The sequence below is a fragment of the Bombus pyrosoma genome, linkage group LG2 (genome assembly GCF_014825855.1).
Source record: "Bombus pyrosoma isolate SC7728 linkage group LG2, ASM1482585v1, whole genome shotgun sequence".
Classification (NCBI taxonomy): domain Eukaryota; kingdom Metazoa; phylum Arthropoda; class Insecta; order Hymenoptera; family Apidae; genus Bombus; species Bombus pyrosoma.
In genome coordinates this window covers 8,382,891-8,400,162 of record NC_057771.1, presented here as the reverse complement: position 1 = coordinate 8,400,162, position 17,272 = coordinate 8,382,891, and the positions used below count along the sequence as shown (strand labels likewise).

At 40.6% G+C, this 17,272-nt stretch overlaps 2 protein-coding genes across 11 annotated transcripts; one reads left to right on the top strand and one right to left on the bottom strand.

Moving 5' to 3' along the window:
• Positions 1 to 168: 168 nt before the first annotated feature.
• LOC122574931 (tetraspanin-9) lies at positions 169 to 13,522 on the top strand. Of its 8 annotated transcripts, XM_043743218.1 has the most exons (6): positions 4,387 to 4,919; positions 5,570 to 5,737; positions 7,135 to 7,246; positions 11,220 to 11,411; positions 11,500 to 11,682; positions 12,077 to 13,522. In XM_043743218.1, the coding sequence occupies exons 3-6, from the start codon at positions 7,184 to 7,186 to the stop codon at positions 12,410 to 12,412; spliced, it is 774 nt and encodes a 257-aa protein (XP_043599153.1). In that variant the 5' UTR covers positions 4,387 to 4,919; positions 5,570 to 5,737; positions 7,135 to 7,183; the 3' UTR covers positions 12,413 to 13,522. The 8 variants fall into 8 exon arrangements, with proteins under 8 accessions (XP_043599130.1, XP_043599161.1, XP_043599170.1 ...); XM_043743195.1 differs by lacking the exons at positions 4,387 to 4,919; positions 5,570 to 5,737 and adding an exon at positions 169 to 335; XM_043743226.1 differs by lacking the exons at positions 4,387 to 4,919; positions 5,570 to 5,737 and adding an exon at positions 3,197 to 3,339.
• Positions 13,523 to 13,903: 381 nt separating this feature from the next.
• On the bottom strand, positions 13,904 to 17,224 carry LOC122574977. Of its 3 annotated transcripts, none has more exons than XM_043743279.1 (5): positions 17,111 to 17,224; positions 16,574 to 16,781; positions 16,305 to 16,491; positions 14,333 to 14,689; positions 13,904 to 14,073 (listed from the first exon to the last, which is right to left on the bottom strand). In XM_043743279.1, the coding sequence occupies exons 3-5, from the start codon at positions 16,482 to 16,484 to the stop codon at positions 13,987 to 13,989; spliced, it is 624 nt and encodes a 207-aa protein (XP_043599214.1). In that variant the 5' UTR covers positions 16,485 to 16,491; positions 16,574 to 16,781; positions 17,111 to 17,224; the 3' UTR covers positions 13,904 to 13,986. The 3 variants fall into 3 exon arrangements, with proteins under 3 accessions (XP_043599214.1, XP_043599221.1, XP_043599229.1); XM_043743286.1 differs by having other exon boundaries at positions 17,107 to 17,201; XM_043743294.1 differs by lacking the exon at positions 17,111 to 17,224 and having other exon boundaries at positions 16,574 to 16,695; positions 16,757 to 16,774.
• Between the last annotated feature and the right edge of the window lie 48 nt (positions 17,225 to 17,272).

Below are 17,272 nucleotides of genomic sequence, written 5' to 3'. Positions count from 1 at the left end.
CAAAAAAGTACATCCTTTTATCCGCGGGTCATAACCGTGACACGGCTCTTTCTACTCGGGTAAACTGTCACAGTTCGTTCTCTCACATTGTTCAATTCCTTCGGCTCCCGTCAGATGGCGACTTTCGTTTCGCGACGCCCGATGGAGAACGGATATGCGAGAGTTGTGCGCGTTCCTGACGTGCAGTCGATCCGAGAACTCGAAACCTGTCGCGAACACAAGCCGACCTTTGACTCCACTTTCCATGAACTTTCGTGATTCATTCAGTGTCGAAGAGCTCGTGACAGGTCCTGTCAACAACGCAGTACTGGACCGTTCCCACTTTCATCCCACCTGTAAGTGGTATTCTTCGTGTTTCGTATCGCTTTCCGGCCCTCGACACTTCCGTTTTTTCGAACTTCACGCGCAACCCTCTTGAACTTGTTACCGTAATATTTATTCCATTCCGTGCATGAAAATAAATAACAAAAGGAGCGTTTTTTTTTAGGTTTACTGTTATATCGTGGTAAAAGTAGTAGTTCACATGTTGTGAGAATCGTGCCATTTTGCGGGCTCGAATGAATGTATCGTTTTACAGAATTTCGCACGACAGGCATAAATTAAAGAAGACGCTGACCGGTGAATAATCGCGACGATCGTAAAGCGTTATTGCCCTGATTCACTTTTTTATTCTGCGTTTAACGAGTTCCATTGACTCGTTCAGCCAGAGGTACGCGTTTGAAAAAAAAAATCTGCGTCTCCGCATAGAAGGCGCATTTCATTTACGGTATCTTTTGTGAGAGACACATCATACTCTACACGGATAACATTACGCAATCCAGTCAGGAAAATTCCTACGTTAATACGCTCCCTATTGTTTCTTCTCGTTTTATAGGATATTTTTCATGGAAAATAAAATTTATGACTTCCTTCCCTCCTGTTTCTGGAACGCTGGTTCTCAAATACTCGAGACAACCGGTTCTCTATGAAATTCTTCTTGCCTCATTTCGTGCAGAAAATTAGTAGCCCCGTCAAGGCTCTTAGAAATTTTGTCGCGAACTCTACGTCAGACAAGGAATGCTTTTACACCATCTACAAGGATGGTAGAATTCATTCGTTGGACTCTGGTATCTCAATGATGCAAATCGTGGAATCAACTTGTGCAATTTCTATAAAATTTCTGTAAAAAAAAAAATTTCTTTTAAGAAACATTTTGTTAGGGAACAAGCGTTTTTGTGAAAAGGCAAAACACGCAGTTTCGTGCGTGAAGCTTGTTACGTAAGGCAATCGAGATCATGCATTACATAATAATGATTATAAACGATTCTTATAATCATGCTAATGCGAATTGTCCAATGACACTATTCTCGTCGCACCTCCCCACGTTTCTCCTCCTAAGCGACTATATGAGAAACAATTTTCTCTAACCGAGTAGCGAACTGACACTGCCCCACGGTTATGCACAAATTGCCACCTGATGTTCATGGCACGCTATCTCAATTTGTTTATAGCTTAATTGCTTGATAATCGTGAGATTATTGCGATTAAACATAATCTTCTTCGGTAATTACTGTCTGACATCATTACACTTCTGAAATATAGTTTCGCAACCATTCTCATGAGTTTTGTAAACTACTGTTCTTATTATAGAACGAAAATCATTATGTGAAGCAAATTTAACGATGGTTGTCCCGTTGATACACGCGCGTCAGCGTTGTTAACTACACGTTCAAAAGCCTTCGTTGTTATTAATGATCCCCGATTAAAACAAGTTTCTAGATCAAGGACCGTAATCCTCTCCGCACTCGGGGATTAGAAACGTTAATTAAATGTCGCAGCAGATCGTTTCGATAATCCGCGCGATGTAATCGCGCCACCAAGGAAATCGATCGTGCGAACCGGCTGAACGTCGATTTCTCTTCCCATGTTCCTCTTCCCGGAACAATCGTCACTGGATACTTTTCGCTCCTCCGCTGTTATCTTCCGCTTTCTTTCGCGCTCGTGGGAAATCTCTTCTCATTTTAATCGTTTACTAGAAGCTTTCCACTTGTCATTTACCGCGGAAAACAATGGAGAAGGATCACTTCCGATTTCGATCGATTCGTTCGTTCGTTTTCTCATTATATATACGCGACACATCTTATACGCGATGTAAATGAAGATTTATATCTCCTAACAAGTTTAAAAATCTAAATACGGAACCCTCGTGGGAACATAAATCTCTTCTCTACTTTACGAGGGAGAAAAGTTTTAATCCTCCCCGTTCATATACATAAACCTACATTCGAGAAACCGCTCACGTATTTGGTTGCGGAGGATTAGGGGATGTGAAACGACGATGGCGCCTATACGCGGTCCTTTGTTCGATCCCCCGCCGTAACACGTGGGAGGACAAGCGTGTACGCGGACGCATATCATCTCGCGATTAACAAGCACATCGTAATAAATTAGGAATTACGACGCTGGTCTCTCAGTTTCTCCTTTCGCCTCACGTAATTGATGCGCCGCCTTTTTCTTTAACGATCCCCTCGTTTCAAATAATTCGACAACTGCGCTACACCTACTATCCTAATAGCGATTATACACAACGTAAAGTTTCGGTCAAACCATTACACGTTCTCATTATGGCTTAAACGTCTAACAATATATCGCAACAGTAGGAAATCTGCGAAATAAACTCATCTGCGAATAAGAAAGCGTGGCGTTTAGCGAATTGAAACGCCTCGATTTGGAAAAGCACGAATTGCCGTGGTTCGTAGCACGGAAAAACGCGAATCTCGATGCAACGAGCATAGTGATCGCGATCGGCACTAACCCCGTTGCAGAAATTACACGCACGAACAGAGATAGAGCTGATGATGGAGCGATGTGTTGAAAACGCGACGCGCTCGTCGTTCCTTTCCTCGGTTACGTCACGTGGGAAGTGAGCCGCGTAGGACGCGTTAATGCGCGGCCGTCGTCGATGGCACGTATCATGTAAAGCGAGAAAGAGCGGCGCACCATGCGAAAAAGGGAACGACAAATAAAGAGTCGTGCCGCGTTAACTTTTACGGTTTAAGCACCGTCCACACCGTTCACGTCGACGGGGCGACGAACGGGGAGGGTCATAGATGATCGCAAATTGTCCGCAATTGGCAGGAAGTCGTGGTAAGGGGGACCGTTCCTACGCCCCCTCGCACTCTCTTCGTTGTTCATTAGCCGTGGCGTTTGCGGGTCCATTTCGCTCGTACGAATTGATTTCAAGTACGAGATCAACCCCGCTCTTCGAGAATTATCGTCGAATCTCAACCGAACGCGTTATCTTCGGCAAATTTGCACGCTGTGATCTCGGAAGGATGACTTAACGGAACGATTTGTCAGGTTCGTACCTTTAATGACGCGATGCGTATAAACGTAGGATTTTAATATCGAAAATGTTTGCCGAATCTCACGACTATGTTACCGCACCATCGTAATAATTTCTATAGTATTCTCGAACGATTGTCCGACAGTCAGAAATTATAATTTGGTCATCTTTCATCGTTTAATTCTTGGTTTCTTTAGATTTTTAAACCTTAAACGACCTTCCAGCAGGATGCTATTTAAATATGCTATGAAAATTATTCAAATACACAAAAGTCACTCTATCGTCGCAGATGTGCTTTCTTCTCGTAAACTGATACCTACAGCGAATTCTTTTACGATGTCCGTCGTGAATTTCGTAAAGGAAGATTTACCATCTGTACCTATAATTTCGGAAATTTGCAATTCTTTCTGCTTCGAAAAACGAGTTTCGCAACAGTCATTTCGAATACAGGTTACGAAGAATATTAGGATTTATCGTTGCAAACCTCGAACCAGCCCTGAACTCGTTTTTTTTAATTCTCGTTTATTTAACGAGCGCCATTCGCAACAAACGGTACCGTGTATTGCACGACGAGTTCGGTTACGCGATAAGATGAATCAATATTATCCCATGCTGATAACGACATTCAAATCGAGGAGGGAGGAGTAGGGATTTTTCCGTTCTATCGAAACTATGCGAATAACGAAAGGTGGCAGTCGTCCAAGTCGAAACCATTGTAAACGCACAGTCAGGAGACTAAGATGCACATCGCCGGTGACAAGAAGACAAATCGAATCGACGATCGTGAAACTCATTCTCGCTGTGAACATAAATTACGCGTCCCTTCTTCGACGCACGTGGAACGCTCGGTAAACAATGCATCACGATTCTACACGCGCGAGAATTCCATTTTGCCGCGTTATTTGCGCGATTTGATGCGCAGAAACCGGTGAACCGAGGGAAATTAATGTCACACTCGACCATTTGAGATAAGCTGTGTCACGGTCCCCCTTTTTTCCCGCGGTTCTTCGACTAACGCCTCACCTGTGCAAAGGAACGCAGTCGAACGCGTGCAGGTGAGAAATTCGCGTCGCAATGTTCGTACAGTTAAATCGTTTACCGTCACGCGTAGATAAATGCAACGTTTCTTGTGCTAGATTAGAGAGTTCGATAAATCGTCTGTACTATTCTCAACGGTATTAGCGTGTCGCACAATTGCATGAAAATGGCCGGTGAAACTCCGGTGAATCAGTGAAATCGGTCACTGCTAATTACCAGGGAAAAAATCAGTTTCTCGTTGTCATTAATTAAAACAAAGTGTCGAGAGGAAAATCGCGGCGCGGATCTTTTGTTTAGTAGTCGAGGACGTGCGCTATTCGATCCATTATTTACACGTGCGCGCGACGAGCTATGTTTAATGGATGAAAAAAATGCGTCAAACATGCTGCCACTATGTTTCCGAGATCACAACTTCTGATACCGTGACCGTGTTCAGTGGAATCTTTTATGTGCTTTTACAATTCTAACTTGCCTTCTCGGGGTATCTTTCGATGTCGCCATAGAGATTTTTATTTGCATAGTTTTGCAAACGTAATAATCGAACGGCAAGCATCAGGTTTATGGCTCTTAATCGATTTTTAACGACGATTAATACGTTGAATGTTGCGAGAATCGATGCTGATCAACACCAGACACCACGCGGACTATCGACGATCCATAGGAATCCGTCGAATTTGAAATTTGATTTCTTCTCTCCCAAGAACAATACATTCTTTTTGTCAGAAATTTTGTCGCACTTTGTTACGGGTTATTATCTGAATTGAATAACTGGCAAGAATCAATGAGTAACAATATTGAATATGTAATTACCGTTGGGATACAATTCCTTTTCCTATTGACAGTGATGAATATTCAGTGAAAATATAAACGCAATTAAAAAGGCAGCATTATTATCCACCTAATTTGTGAATTGTCACAACGTATACGTTAATGGCAGCGAGAATGTTAAATAATTTATTTTCAAATTTTGAATTTTAAATTAGATTACCAGCGATTTTGATTTAATCTGCTTCAAATCTTATGCCAATCAGATTTTGTGAAAACATTTCGCTATCGTTGGTGTGAAAATATATCGTTCTATAAACCAAATGATATAGAAACCGTGACATGCACAATTCTCCTAACAGCTAACGTATTAATTTGCGAGAGTAGAAATATCGTTTGATCATTTGCAAGCATTGGTTACGTATATCAATCACGCGACAGGCATCGAAAGGAAAACACGATCGCAGATTTCCGACGACCTTGAGCGTCTCGGTTGCTACTCAGTGGACGTTTGTAGGAAAGTGACGTCTTCGCGCGAGCATACCTTTCCATAGATGTTACCTCCACCACAAAGTGGACCCGCGCGATCGTGATCGGGATTGTGTATAGGTAAGAGGCCTGGCTGTCGGCAGGGTGTCCCGTTAGGGGACCTAGAAGGCCCAGAAGGGGACACAGCCAATCGTATCAACCTGGTTCCGAACACACCGGAACGGATCCTCGTCCGATGAGGATCGCCTGACAACCGGTCAGGCTGGTCAGTCAACCGGTACGATCTATTAATTGATTCATGTTGTTTTTCGTGTTGATAATTCATCTAAAATACTCGGAACTAGTATGCCGAAAAGTTGAAATCATCGTTGTGTGATAAGGATGAGAACTTTGACGGCGAAAGTTGGTTGTAAGTTGATATATCCGATAGCGAAGATCTATTTCTCTTTTCCTTTCCCCATATTTAAATCTTTCAAGCTGAAACTACACGTTATACGAGCGTATCAAAAGGTATAAGTTGTTTAAATTTATAACTGAACTGCCGATGTTTATTTTAATAAACAGAACTAAAGAAGACCGTAAACAAGAATCTTTCGAGTTGGTGAAATATTATAATGAGTAGCCAATTTTGAACGTGGAATTTAAATAATAGTTACATTAGTATTCCTTATTCGCTAAATATCGTTCTATATTTTAAATACTTTGCATATTTTTCCATATTAAACTTTTTACGACCGTATAAACATCCGCAGTCTATTTATAACTGTTACGATGATATGTGGACAATTAACGTATTCTCTGTCTTAAAATCCATCTCGTATGTTATACGTAAAAATACTACACGTAAAATCCACAGAGACCGATTTCATCGACGAAGACGAATTTTTATACACGCAGCAACACAACTATTACTGCACATCCCCGTTTTAATCAACATTGAAAGGATCAATTCATCATACATCGAGCATCAAGTCAGCAATAAACTAACATAAGTAGAACATAGGCATTAACCGTCAGGCTTCGCAAGGAATATGTAATCGTCGCCCGTGCTCGTAAAGCTTTATCTTCGCCTGCCATTCCTCTTCTTTTTCTCTTTCTTGTTACTCGTCTCTGTTTCGTTGGTGGTAAACGCGTTTCCCGGTAATCCAAAACGATGCTCAGTTCCTGGCCGGACTCGAACCTCGTCGTTCGATCTTCCCGCGTCTTTCGCTTAAAACGTTTAGCCGGTCACGATCGAGCGTGGTTTGCGAATCGAGATCCCGATCGATCGTGACTCACGCCAGAGTAAACAGCGAAAGTTTCCTGAGCGCTGTTAACGACCAACAAATACGAATGCTAACGACCCGATCGATGCTAATACGTGCGTAGCCCGATTAAAATTCGCGGCGCGCTAACCAAACGCTCGCATGTTCGATTTCGCGATTGTCTTTGCGGGTTCGTGTTTTTGAATCCTTGAAACAGGTGTCAGTTTCGGGACAGTTCTCAGGTGAGAATCATCGCATTCCTCGTGTTTCTAGGAAACACTGCCAATCCCTTCGTCGCGAGGACTTTGCGAGGGATCGAAGCATGGGCCGCACAGGATACACGTGCATCAGGCACGTTTTCTGCTCCCTCAACGTTCTCATTTGGGTACGTAACACTTGCTGTCTTTGTTAATCCATCAAGTAGAAGTTACTTACATAAATTGGTGCTTGTAACGTGTTTTCTCAAATAAAACTTGAACATAGTTTCATCAATACTTTGTGCGTCTAATCAAAGTAATTCACATACGACTCGTTGTATATTTCCACCAAGTAACTAGTGATTATTTGAATTATTACTTTAGCTTCGTGTGGATCGTTGGTTCTACGAATCTAAATATCCTTGGAATGGAATTGTTATACTTTTCTTTGAAATAATTTATATTAAGAAGGATAGAGGAGTAATTTGTACTAATAAACCTCGATAATCGATGAGATTATTTTCAACGCTCGTCATATGTTTCCATTAAAAAACTTGGGAATATATATGCACCAACGTGATACAAAGTAATAAATACGTAACATTCCATTCATAGCCTGATCGTCATCATCGGGATTTATTCAGATTTCATGGAACTATAATTACCGCATGCAACATCCGATTCTATTCTATCGTCATCGTTCGTCACGTTCATAAAAGCGTTCTTTCTTTTCGTTATACGGTTAAAAATAAATATTGTTCGCGATTCCGCTGACGAGACGACGCGCGAAGCGAAAACAACGCCGTTCAAACACGTCCGTAAGCGTGTCACGTTCGCGAACCCAGAAACACGATCGACCAAGTTAATTTCCATCGCTATTCGTGCCGATGCTGCGCAACGTAGAGCAGAAGAACGCGAACAGAAACAGGAGGAACGGCCCACGCATGCGATTAAATCGATGCGCATTGTCATTCTCGGTGCATTCCAACGAACTCTGTCTCTGCTCTCGAATTTATTGTGCCACTTGAAATCGCTCGTCCCCGCCGCACGCCACTCTTAAATAGGACGTTGAACCGTGCTCTATGAGCTATGAACTTACTTACGGTACCCGAGAAGACGCTCGCAGACGCTCGTCCGACGAGGCTTTTCCTTGTAAATCTTTCAACTTCTGCACACCGGTCGCCGTACGTTTCTTCATTGCCGTCGAGGTACATTTGGATTTATACAGACGTACATCAGACATTTCTACGATAAAGAACGTCGTAAAAATCGTATTACTTTCCCGAAGCATAATGAACGAGATACTATTAAGAAATAGGAGACTTCAATTGGAAAACTTGCGCTCGAAATGAACAGGGGGACTTCGAGTACGGTGGAATGTTTATACTTCTTAAAGTCCATAAATATCTACTGTATGATCTTACTTATCGGACACTAATTTTTGTTAGTTCTTTCAGCATGCTCGTGTTAATTTGTGAAAAATTAGGACAATAAAATATAGACGTACGTATCAATATTTCCGACTGTCGCTTGTGATATTTTGACGTGTAGTATTTTATATATCGTTCTTGATATACATTAATAATTTTATAAAAAAGTTCATAATCTAAGTCAGATAGTGAAATCTTATTGAATCTTATATCAGATATCCCAAGACAATTGACAACTGGTTAAGATTAAAGATCAAAGTACTGTTTCTAGTACGCAAGATCAAGGCACGTCCCAATTGGCCTATATATCAGGTACACGCTATTTTCCTTAACGTCGTCGTCTCATCTTAAATTCCTGTACCGTCGTGTAGTCGAGAAGTACTAGGTTTCAATGTTCCACGGGCCTCATTACGTATCTCGTGTCCTTAATTGCACACTCGAACGATTCCAAGCGTCTGCGCTGAAATTGCGTCTGTAATTTCGCGCGGGCACGCAGTCGGTTTGCTAATCAGCAGTCGACGATCGAGACTCTGCACGGCCATTTCATCCACGAGAGATACTTAACGGTACTCGTTTCGTGGACGACGTAAATCGAGGGGAGTTTAATCGTTCGATCGACTGGACCGTTCGTCCATTGATTCCACGCGGCCACGATCTGTTGGCCGCGATGCTGTTCGCCGACGAACCGTGGCTGGGATATTGGGTCGGTCGAACATCAGTCGATTTCGTCTCGATCCTGAGCAACGACGCGTAAGTCACTTCGTTCGAACTAATTTAACTATATTGGATAATGCGGCACGTTGTTACCACGCTGATGTTAATTTACACCAGTTCCATATATCGCAGCGAGGACGAATATTCCGCCGACAACGTTTCTGTTTAACCAGTTTACCTATCTGGACTCTGGACTTGCCTCGATCTTAGTACACCCCTGTTCGTAAGCGCAAAAGAGTCTTCCACTTGCGAACTATTGAAGATAAAAATGATCACTTTTGTGATGCCAGGTTTCATTTATTCAAACAGAGATTCGAAAGATCGTTGGTTTGTTTGGGTATTTGAGGATGACATAAAGAATTCTATGAAGCTCCGTTCTTCTTATATTTGAAACTATCGGAATCAATTTTGAAATGCCTCGAATGGTACTTTGCGAGAAGCCACCATATTTGTCACTTTCATTGGCTGTTTAGATTACGATAATATTACTTCTAACAAGAACAGATATCTGCTACTAGCAGACATTCTATTATTGCGTGATACACGTATAGCAGACTGTTCTGTCAGCATATTGGAACATTTACAATTTGCACTTAGATATAATGCTCTGAATGACAAAGTACCGTATAAAATGAAGGCTGAACACAGCATTCGAAGGAATACAATTTCGATACCTCTAATCGTTCGAAATAACAGTATCAATGGCAAGAAAGACGCAGACTGTGAAAGCGCGAAAACACATCTGATTCAGGATGATATTAGCTTTGAACTGCGTAGTAATAAAGCTGCCGCACCATTCATTCGAACAATACAGGCAGGTATAATGGGGTAGAGGTTTACAGATAGATATAATGGGATGGAGATTTACAGACGACGAGCTAAAATTGAGGCAGTTGAACAAAGGAACGGTAGAAATCGTAAATGACGGGTGGCTTCACTCGGTACAACGACGGCTTTAATCTCGCCTGGAGGGCAATATAGGGAGGGTGAATTACTAAACCGTAACAATTTCCGAGGAAAGGTCAATATACCTACCAATCTCGCTGTCACCGAATACGTCAGCTAGACGTTCACTATACGTGTATATAGAAACTATGTTTCACCTGACCAAGATGGCAATTTCCTCTTTGAGACAGCAACCACGAGACGGCCACCGGCACAAGGAAGGAAATACGCGTGTAAATCGAGCTGCGGCGTTTCAATTGCTGTCCACGATACACACCGACGTCTCGTCAGTGAAAAGAAACGTTGTTGGGTCGTCTGGTTGCATTAGAGTTTCATTAACGTTATAATACAAGACGAGCGTGCTTTCTCGTTGCCGACCCACTTTTTACTCGCGATTATGTATACCCGCTGAATAATCGAGATTCTCACCAAGCGTGAAAACCACTAACGTCGACATTCCTCCGTCGATCTTCCTTCTCTTCTACATAATTCATCGACAATCCGATTTCGAGAGCGACTACCAAGGTGTCAGAAACGACAGGATTGAAAGTTACACACAGCGGTTGGAGGTCGAACGAGCACGCATAGCTGGAACTTACATTCGACCTCGTGATTTAAGAGCTTTCGCAACAGCGTGCAACGTTCATACGGAAGAACACGCGATCATATCGCCTGCATAATTGCGCGTCGAACCGTCAGGAAGAGGCCGCTCTGTCAACGATATTTTCTTCCTGATTCCCGCTTCGAAACATTTTTTTCTGAATTCAGAACGAACGCAGAATAATCGTCTAGAAAATAATTATTCGCATATCCGTAAGATTCGCTACATCTTTTCTATTGCATATAAAATCAACATATTTGCATAAAAAGTCAATTTCGATACTCGTTAATGAAGATAACGACTAACGATTTTGCCTTTACGGTCACATTTTCGTATTTCTAGTCATATGTTAATTTTAAATTTACGTAAAAATTTAAAGTCGACGAGGATGATCGACGTGGAAAGATGCGTGTCATGGTCGAGAATATCCAGGTCAGAATGTCGTTCTGACTCGTTTAACATTTTTTACAGTTATGCGCTTGTGGAATTTTGGGTGCAGGCCTGTGGCTACGATTGGCTTACTCCGGATACACGACCTTGGTGCCGCACTACAGTTTCGCGTCAGCTGACTCGTTGCTGTTGGCCGCCGGATGTGTGACCTTCGTCATCGCCTTCTTCGGATGCTGTGGTGCATGGTTTCAATCGAGATGCATGTTAATCACGGTTCGTAGCCTCTCATTCCTCGTCCACTTTTCTACGGGTATCGTATTCATTCATTGATATTCATTCTCTAATTTTTCTTTCTTCGTAGTACTTCTTTTTGGTAATACTGATGTTCCTCGGTGAATCCATGTTGGGTACTCTGGCCTTCATCTTCAGAGAACATTTATCGAAGAGCTTGAAGGATGAGCTTCTTTTCGGTATCGAAAAACATTATAATCTGACCAGGGAACCTGGTACTCTTCCTGCTATATGGGACCATATACACACAGAGGTGAGAATAGCCAAGTATGTCTACGTTAAAACCATCTACGACTGACGACTCGAGATTGGAATTATTCTAAATATTTATTATTCTCAAAGCCACATTTGCAGTGGTTGCAAAAAGTATTGGCACATATCAACGAAACATTTCTTATCAGGTTCTATGCTTCACTTTCACAGTATCAAATTTTTGTAGTCTCATGAAAGTGCTGCTAAATGATACGACATTTGAATGATATTTGCACTGAATTAATTAATATGTAAATGCTACGATAAATATAACAGCGTATCAATACTTATTATGACCGGTGTACGTACCATTATTCTGTCAAACTGTATAAACAATTTCTCTAAACAGCATCGAATCTCACTAATTTTTCATTGATCTTCTGCGACAATTTCAGTTCCATTGCTGCGGTGTACGAGACTATACGGACTGGTTCCGGATCGATGCATGGCCGACGGAAGACCGCGTACCCGATTCCTGTTGCATACAGAGGGAACGATATTGCGGTCGTCTTGGCCCTGGGGAACGAAACAAGGAACATTGGTACCAAGAAGGTTGCGCAACAGCTATTCAAATGTGGCTAGTTACTAGGCTTCACGTGGTCGGAACCGTTGGTCTTGTTGTGGCTTTCCTTCAGCTATTCGGACAGGTGGCCAGCATGATCTTGTTCTGCACCGTCAGGCACAAGAGATCATCTCACACGTACAAGAGCTACGATACTGCGAACACCTAGAATTTCAGATGGATCTTAGACGAAACCAGTGTCTAAGATCCATCGAATCCAACCAATTATATATTACACGTTACATTCGCGATGATCACGATCTTCTTCGTGAAACGTCTGAAGAAGATTTCGATTGTCGCATGCGCTACTCCTCGAGCGAGATATGGATCCCTGTAAATTTCCTTCGTTGCCTTCGATGCTATTCCGTAATGCTAAGAGGCTAAAAAGACTCCTTTTCTATCGTAGAATTTGAGTAGGACCAGTGATCACTGCGAATCATCGCGACTCTGCGTAAGCGTCAAAGATCGTTACGAAGATCGTGAAATTTCTGCTAATCCGCGAAAGAGATAATAGGACGAGTTGATAAACGAGCACGGCTTCAAAGATGCACAAGATACGCCATTACTTGGCTCGTTACATTCGATGAATGATTGCTTTTCCTAAAGGACCAGCTTGACGAGTTTCTAACAAAATACCTTCGATTTATAGGAATAACGACGACATACTGTCGAGGACGGTTCGACGAGCGACTACTATCACGACATCATTTTAATCGACTTTTGATCGTTAGAACGCTAGTATGTGAGAGAATTTTATATCGTAGAATGCGAATGTTTTATGTTACCTTGCATGCGAACCTGTTTATTCACTAGAGATAACGTTGATCGCACGCGGAGATTACCAAAATTACGTTTCGTACAACGAGGCTATGTTCGATGATTTTTTTGTCAATATTTTATTACCTTCCATTTGTTAAAAAGCTGCCTGGTTGTGCGAACGTGAGCATTATTTTTACTCGTTATCGTTTAAGATCGAATCGACACACCCGTGGAACCTGCAATTTCTAAGATTTTCCTTTCGCTTAGCTTTAAATCCTCGGGTGTGTTGGTCGCACGTTTTTACCGTATCTGATCGTATACATCATCATCGCGTAGTTGATAATTTAACAGCACTTGAAGTCTAATATTTGTTTTAAAGAAGCGTGGTTTCGAGTGCAGCTTGTTACGATATTGCAAAAGTCGTTTACATTGCATCACGCTACAAGATGTTCGACACGAAGTTCGTTACGTTGTACGTACCTATATCGTTCGAATAATAAATAATATATTTATGCGACAATATTCTTCAGATATTTTTAGTAACCATTTTTCACGTTAGATACAAGATAATCTTCTTGCTGGTTGATTTCAAGCATTGCTGTTAATTACATTGCGGATCGCACGTTCTCGTTTTCAATTTACCTGACTGCAAATATGTATAAATTTTATGCAAAATTCACAGCTGTAAACACATGCAGAATAGCTAAAAATATTTGCTAACGTATTTAGTAGATGAAACAAACTTTTCAAATCATTATGCGGATTCATAAAAATATGAATTTGCATAAATATCTATAGATACAGTCTATAGATATACATATCGCACAACATTAACATTGTCTAACGTGTTTTTCTAATCAACTGGCGAGAAAATTACTTTGTGTTTCATAAAACGACGCAGTTAAAAACAAACGAGTTTATTCGAGTAACAAAAACACAATTAGAACAACGAATAAGACGATCTTATAAATTATGATATTTACATTACTCTAATCCGACCAGACGAGCTCCTATTTTATTTAAAAAGTCTGTGATCTCCTGGCTACTCGTTTTGACAGCCTTGCGTGGAAACTAAAAATAATTATCGATGTATTATTATTCAGAAGAAGTTAACTTTCCCTCTAATTATTACGTTACACGTTCAATCAAACCGCCAAACTTAATACTTCTTATTTCTCGTATATCGTTACACGCAATTATTAATATTTATTCCCCATAGAAAGTTAAAAATTTGTCTAATTCCGCATGAAAAACGCGAGAAATCTTAATTATTTTCTAAATATATTTCTTCGTCAAAGAAATAATATATTCCACGTGTAAATATACGTACGTCAACGACACCGTTCAGAAAATTGCTAAACTTCTCGAATCCATCGACCAGAGTCCGACCAATGCCGATAAACTTGTCTCCAGAGTTTCCATATTTTTCCTCCTCCTTGATACCATCGACCAATGGTGTAGGATTCAAGAAAGATTCCAAAACTTTCGCGACAGGTTTCGAAATTGGCTTCTCTAAGAAACCTTGAGCATTTTCGTTCTCCAGTCTGACAGTTTCGCGCGCATTTGGTCGAGTGTTCGTTACTGGCGGATACTGGGTCGTTGCCGAGGATATTGGTTCGTAGTTCAAGGCCACCGATTTCTGCACTACCACTGTAGCCATAGTGGCCTGTCTCTCGCTGACCAAAGCCTGTTTCATAAAGGATATGTCGCGTGTTTATCGTTTGAATATTTTATATTTGCTAGAATACTGTTACGATTTCTCAATCCTTCAGTTTAATGATAGCATGAATGTTAGGTGAACGTTCCAGTGATATTTTCCTATATACTAAGACATATTTCACGGACTACTACGGTTCTCGTGCTAATTAGCCGAGTTCTACGCGCGATTCAACCTCGATTTTCCTTCGAGTCAGGCTGATTTGTTATTCGTTATTGCCACATGCGATTAGAAAAAAGATAGTCTTACGATAAATGGTGAAACCTTATCGAGAGATGAATCGATTTATTCGACGTATATGTCTTATGCTTTTTTCCCCTCTTCCGAGACACAGCGATAGTTTGATTGATATTTAAACGAATTATTTACCAACCCAAGTTTTATAAAGATCTAGACGAACCTTTCGTCAGGAGAAACGATCAGAGTACTGAAAATTAGATTGCAATTGGATCGAGACTGTGTTTCAATAACAGTAACGGAACAGTTTCCGTAACAATGGAATAAATGAATTAGAGAGATGAGATAGGCGAAGAGACGATCATAAATGACGATTATATTATTAAATTGAAGGTTATTAATTAAATTTCATTTTGATCGTTTAAGGCAAATGAGCTTTTCCTTTTTCGAGTGCCCTCGAACAATCGATAATATCGCCAATATTTATCGACAAATCACATTTTTGATGAGAACTATTGACAGAAATATCGACGATATTATTGATCGCCTGAGGGCACAGTTAGAGAACAAACCGATAGAATTTTTATATCGTATTTAAAAAAAGCTTATTAGAATGGGAAACAAATCGATGATATGCGGTATCGAAGTCAGTGCGCCAATTACCTGCGCCCGACTGGCTATGATGTTTCGGGCCAATGTGACGGAATTGACAAATCTGCCTGTGCCGATTCTTATCGCGTCCGCGATACGGCCTAAAATCTCCTACAAAAACCGAAACACAATTTTGACCTAACCGCTATTCCATAGCAAATTTTGTAATCTTAATCCAATCTTTGAATATCGCGAGTGTCCTTACATTACGATTACTATCGCATACTATTTCTATAGCATTAAAATTATGGTAGATAAATAAATATAGGACAATTTACTACTAATCTGTGCGAGTAGAAATAAGAACAAACAGTAAACGATATAAAATATAGCTTTAAACGCTTTATTACAAAGCTGTAATTAAGTTAAACAATACGAAAAGTAAATCTTACGTGACATAGATAATATCATACTCATTGGCATGATGCCAACATGCGACATAATGTAATTCGTAGTGATTGATAGATAATATCAATAATAGTGGTTGCTTAGAATACTAAAACTTCTGTTTGAAAATATAGCATCTATTATTATAATAAATCTGTATTTCAGTTTGTGTTCAATGTTTGCATATAATTTTATAATAAAACGTTTACAGCAAAACTTTATACAACATTTCTTCCTCATTTTCACTTGCGTACATATTTTAGATTATAGTTGAGTAATTTATTCGAAGAATGTGAAACTCTCTCTATGTTAAAAATGGTCAGTGACCTTTCTTTGTGAAATTCCTTTAAAAAACTATAAACGCACTTACGTTGTCTGGCGCGTAATTAGACACTATCCTTGTAGCAACATTTCTCGAATTCGTATCTCCCGTATTTAAGGTGAATCTGGTTGGTTGTTCCGCGGGTAATCCGATCGATAAATCGAACCGACAGACAAGGACGAAAATGCAAAATCTCAAGGTTCTTCGTTTTTCAAGACTCCGCCACATCGTTGTTCTGCAAAGAAAATTCCTTCGTCACCAGCAACTCCACTTTCTTAAATGAAAGTGACGATACTTTGTTGCGGAAGTATACTCACGACGCGGTTTTTCTTCTACTTCTTGCCAGAAAATCGTTTTACCGTGTACGAAACGAAGACAATTAGAACAGAACTGAGGATTTATCGCACAGGACGTTCCTTGTATCGCAGTCATCCAGCGACTAACACATTACGTTGTAGTCGGTTATAAAGTTGACTTACGCTCTTACGACAGACACTTACTTTCTCTTTCGATTTGCTTCACGATCTAGGAACAAGGCACACAAGCAGCCGTTGACCGTGTACGTACGTGTTTCTTCGAAAGCTCATTCGCAATCGAATAATTCGATATCAAAAGAAAAATCATTCAACGATCGAAAGCTACCATCGACGAAAATTATATTAATGACGTCATAAGTGAAATTTCTTCGCAATACGTATAGTGGATCACGAAAACAGCTATATAGTTATCGCTATTTTTACCAAGATTTTTCTCAACACGTTATGTGTATTATAGAAATCCTTGGAAAATTTCACTACTATTAATAGAATTTTAAATCAATCTGATCGCGTATATAGAAGTTACAACTTACTTACTGTTCGGAGTTTTGAGTGCGGAATTTGAGTTCGGATAGGTCCATTTCCCTTCTTTAGGAAATTCCGAATTACATGTCCTCCCCGAGCTGCAAACCTAATGACTCCGAGGTCAGGTAAAAAACTGCGGGGAAAACCTAGCCGAAAAAGTAGGATGAACGGACG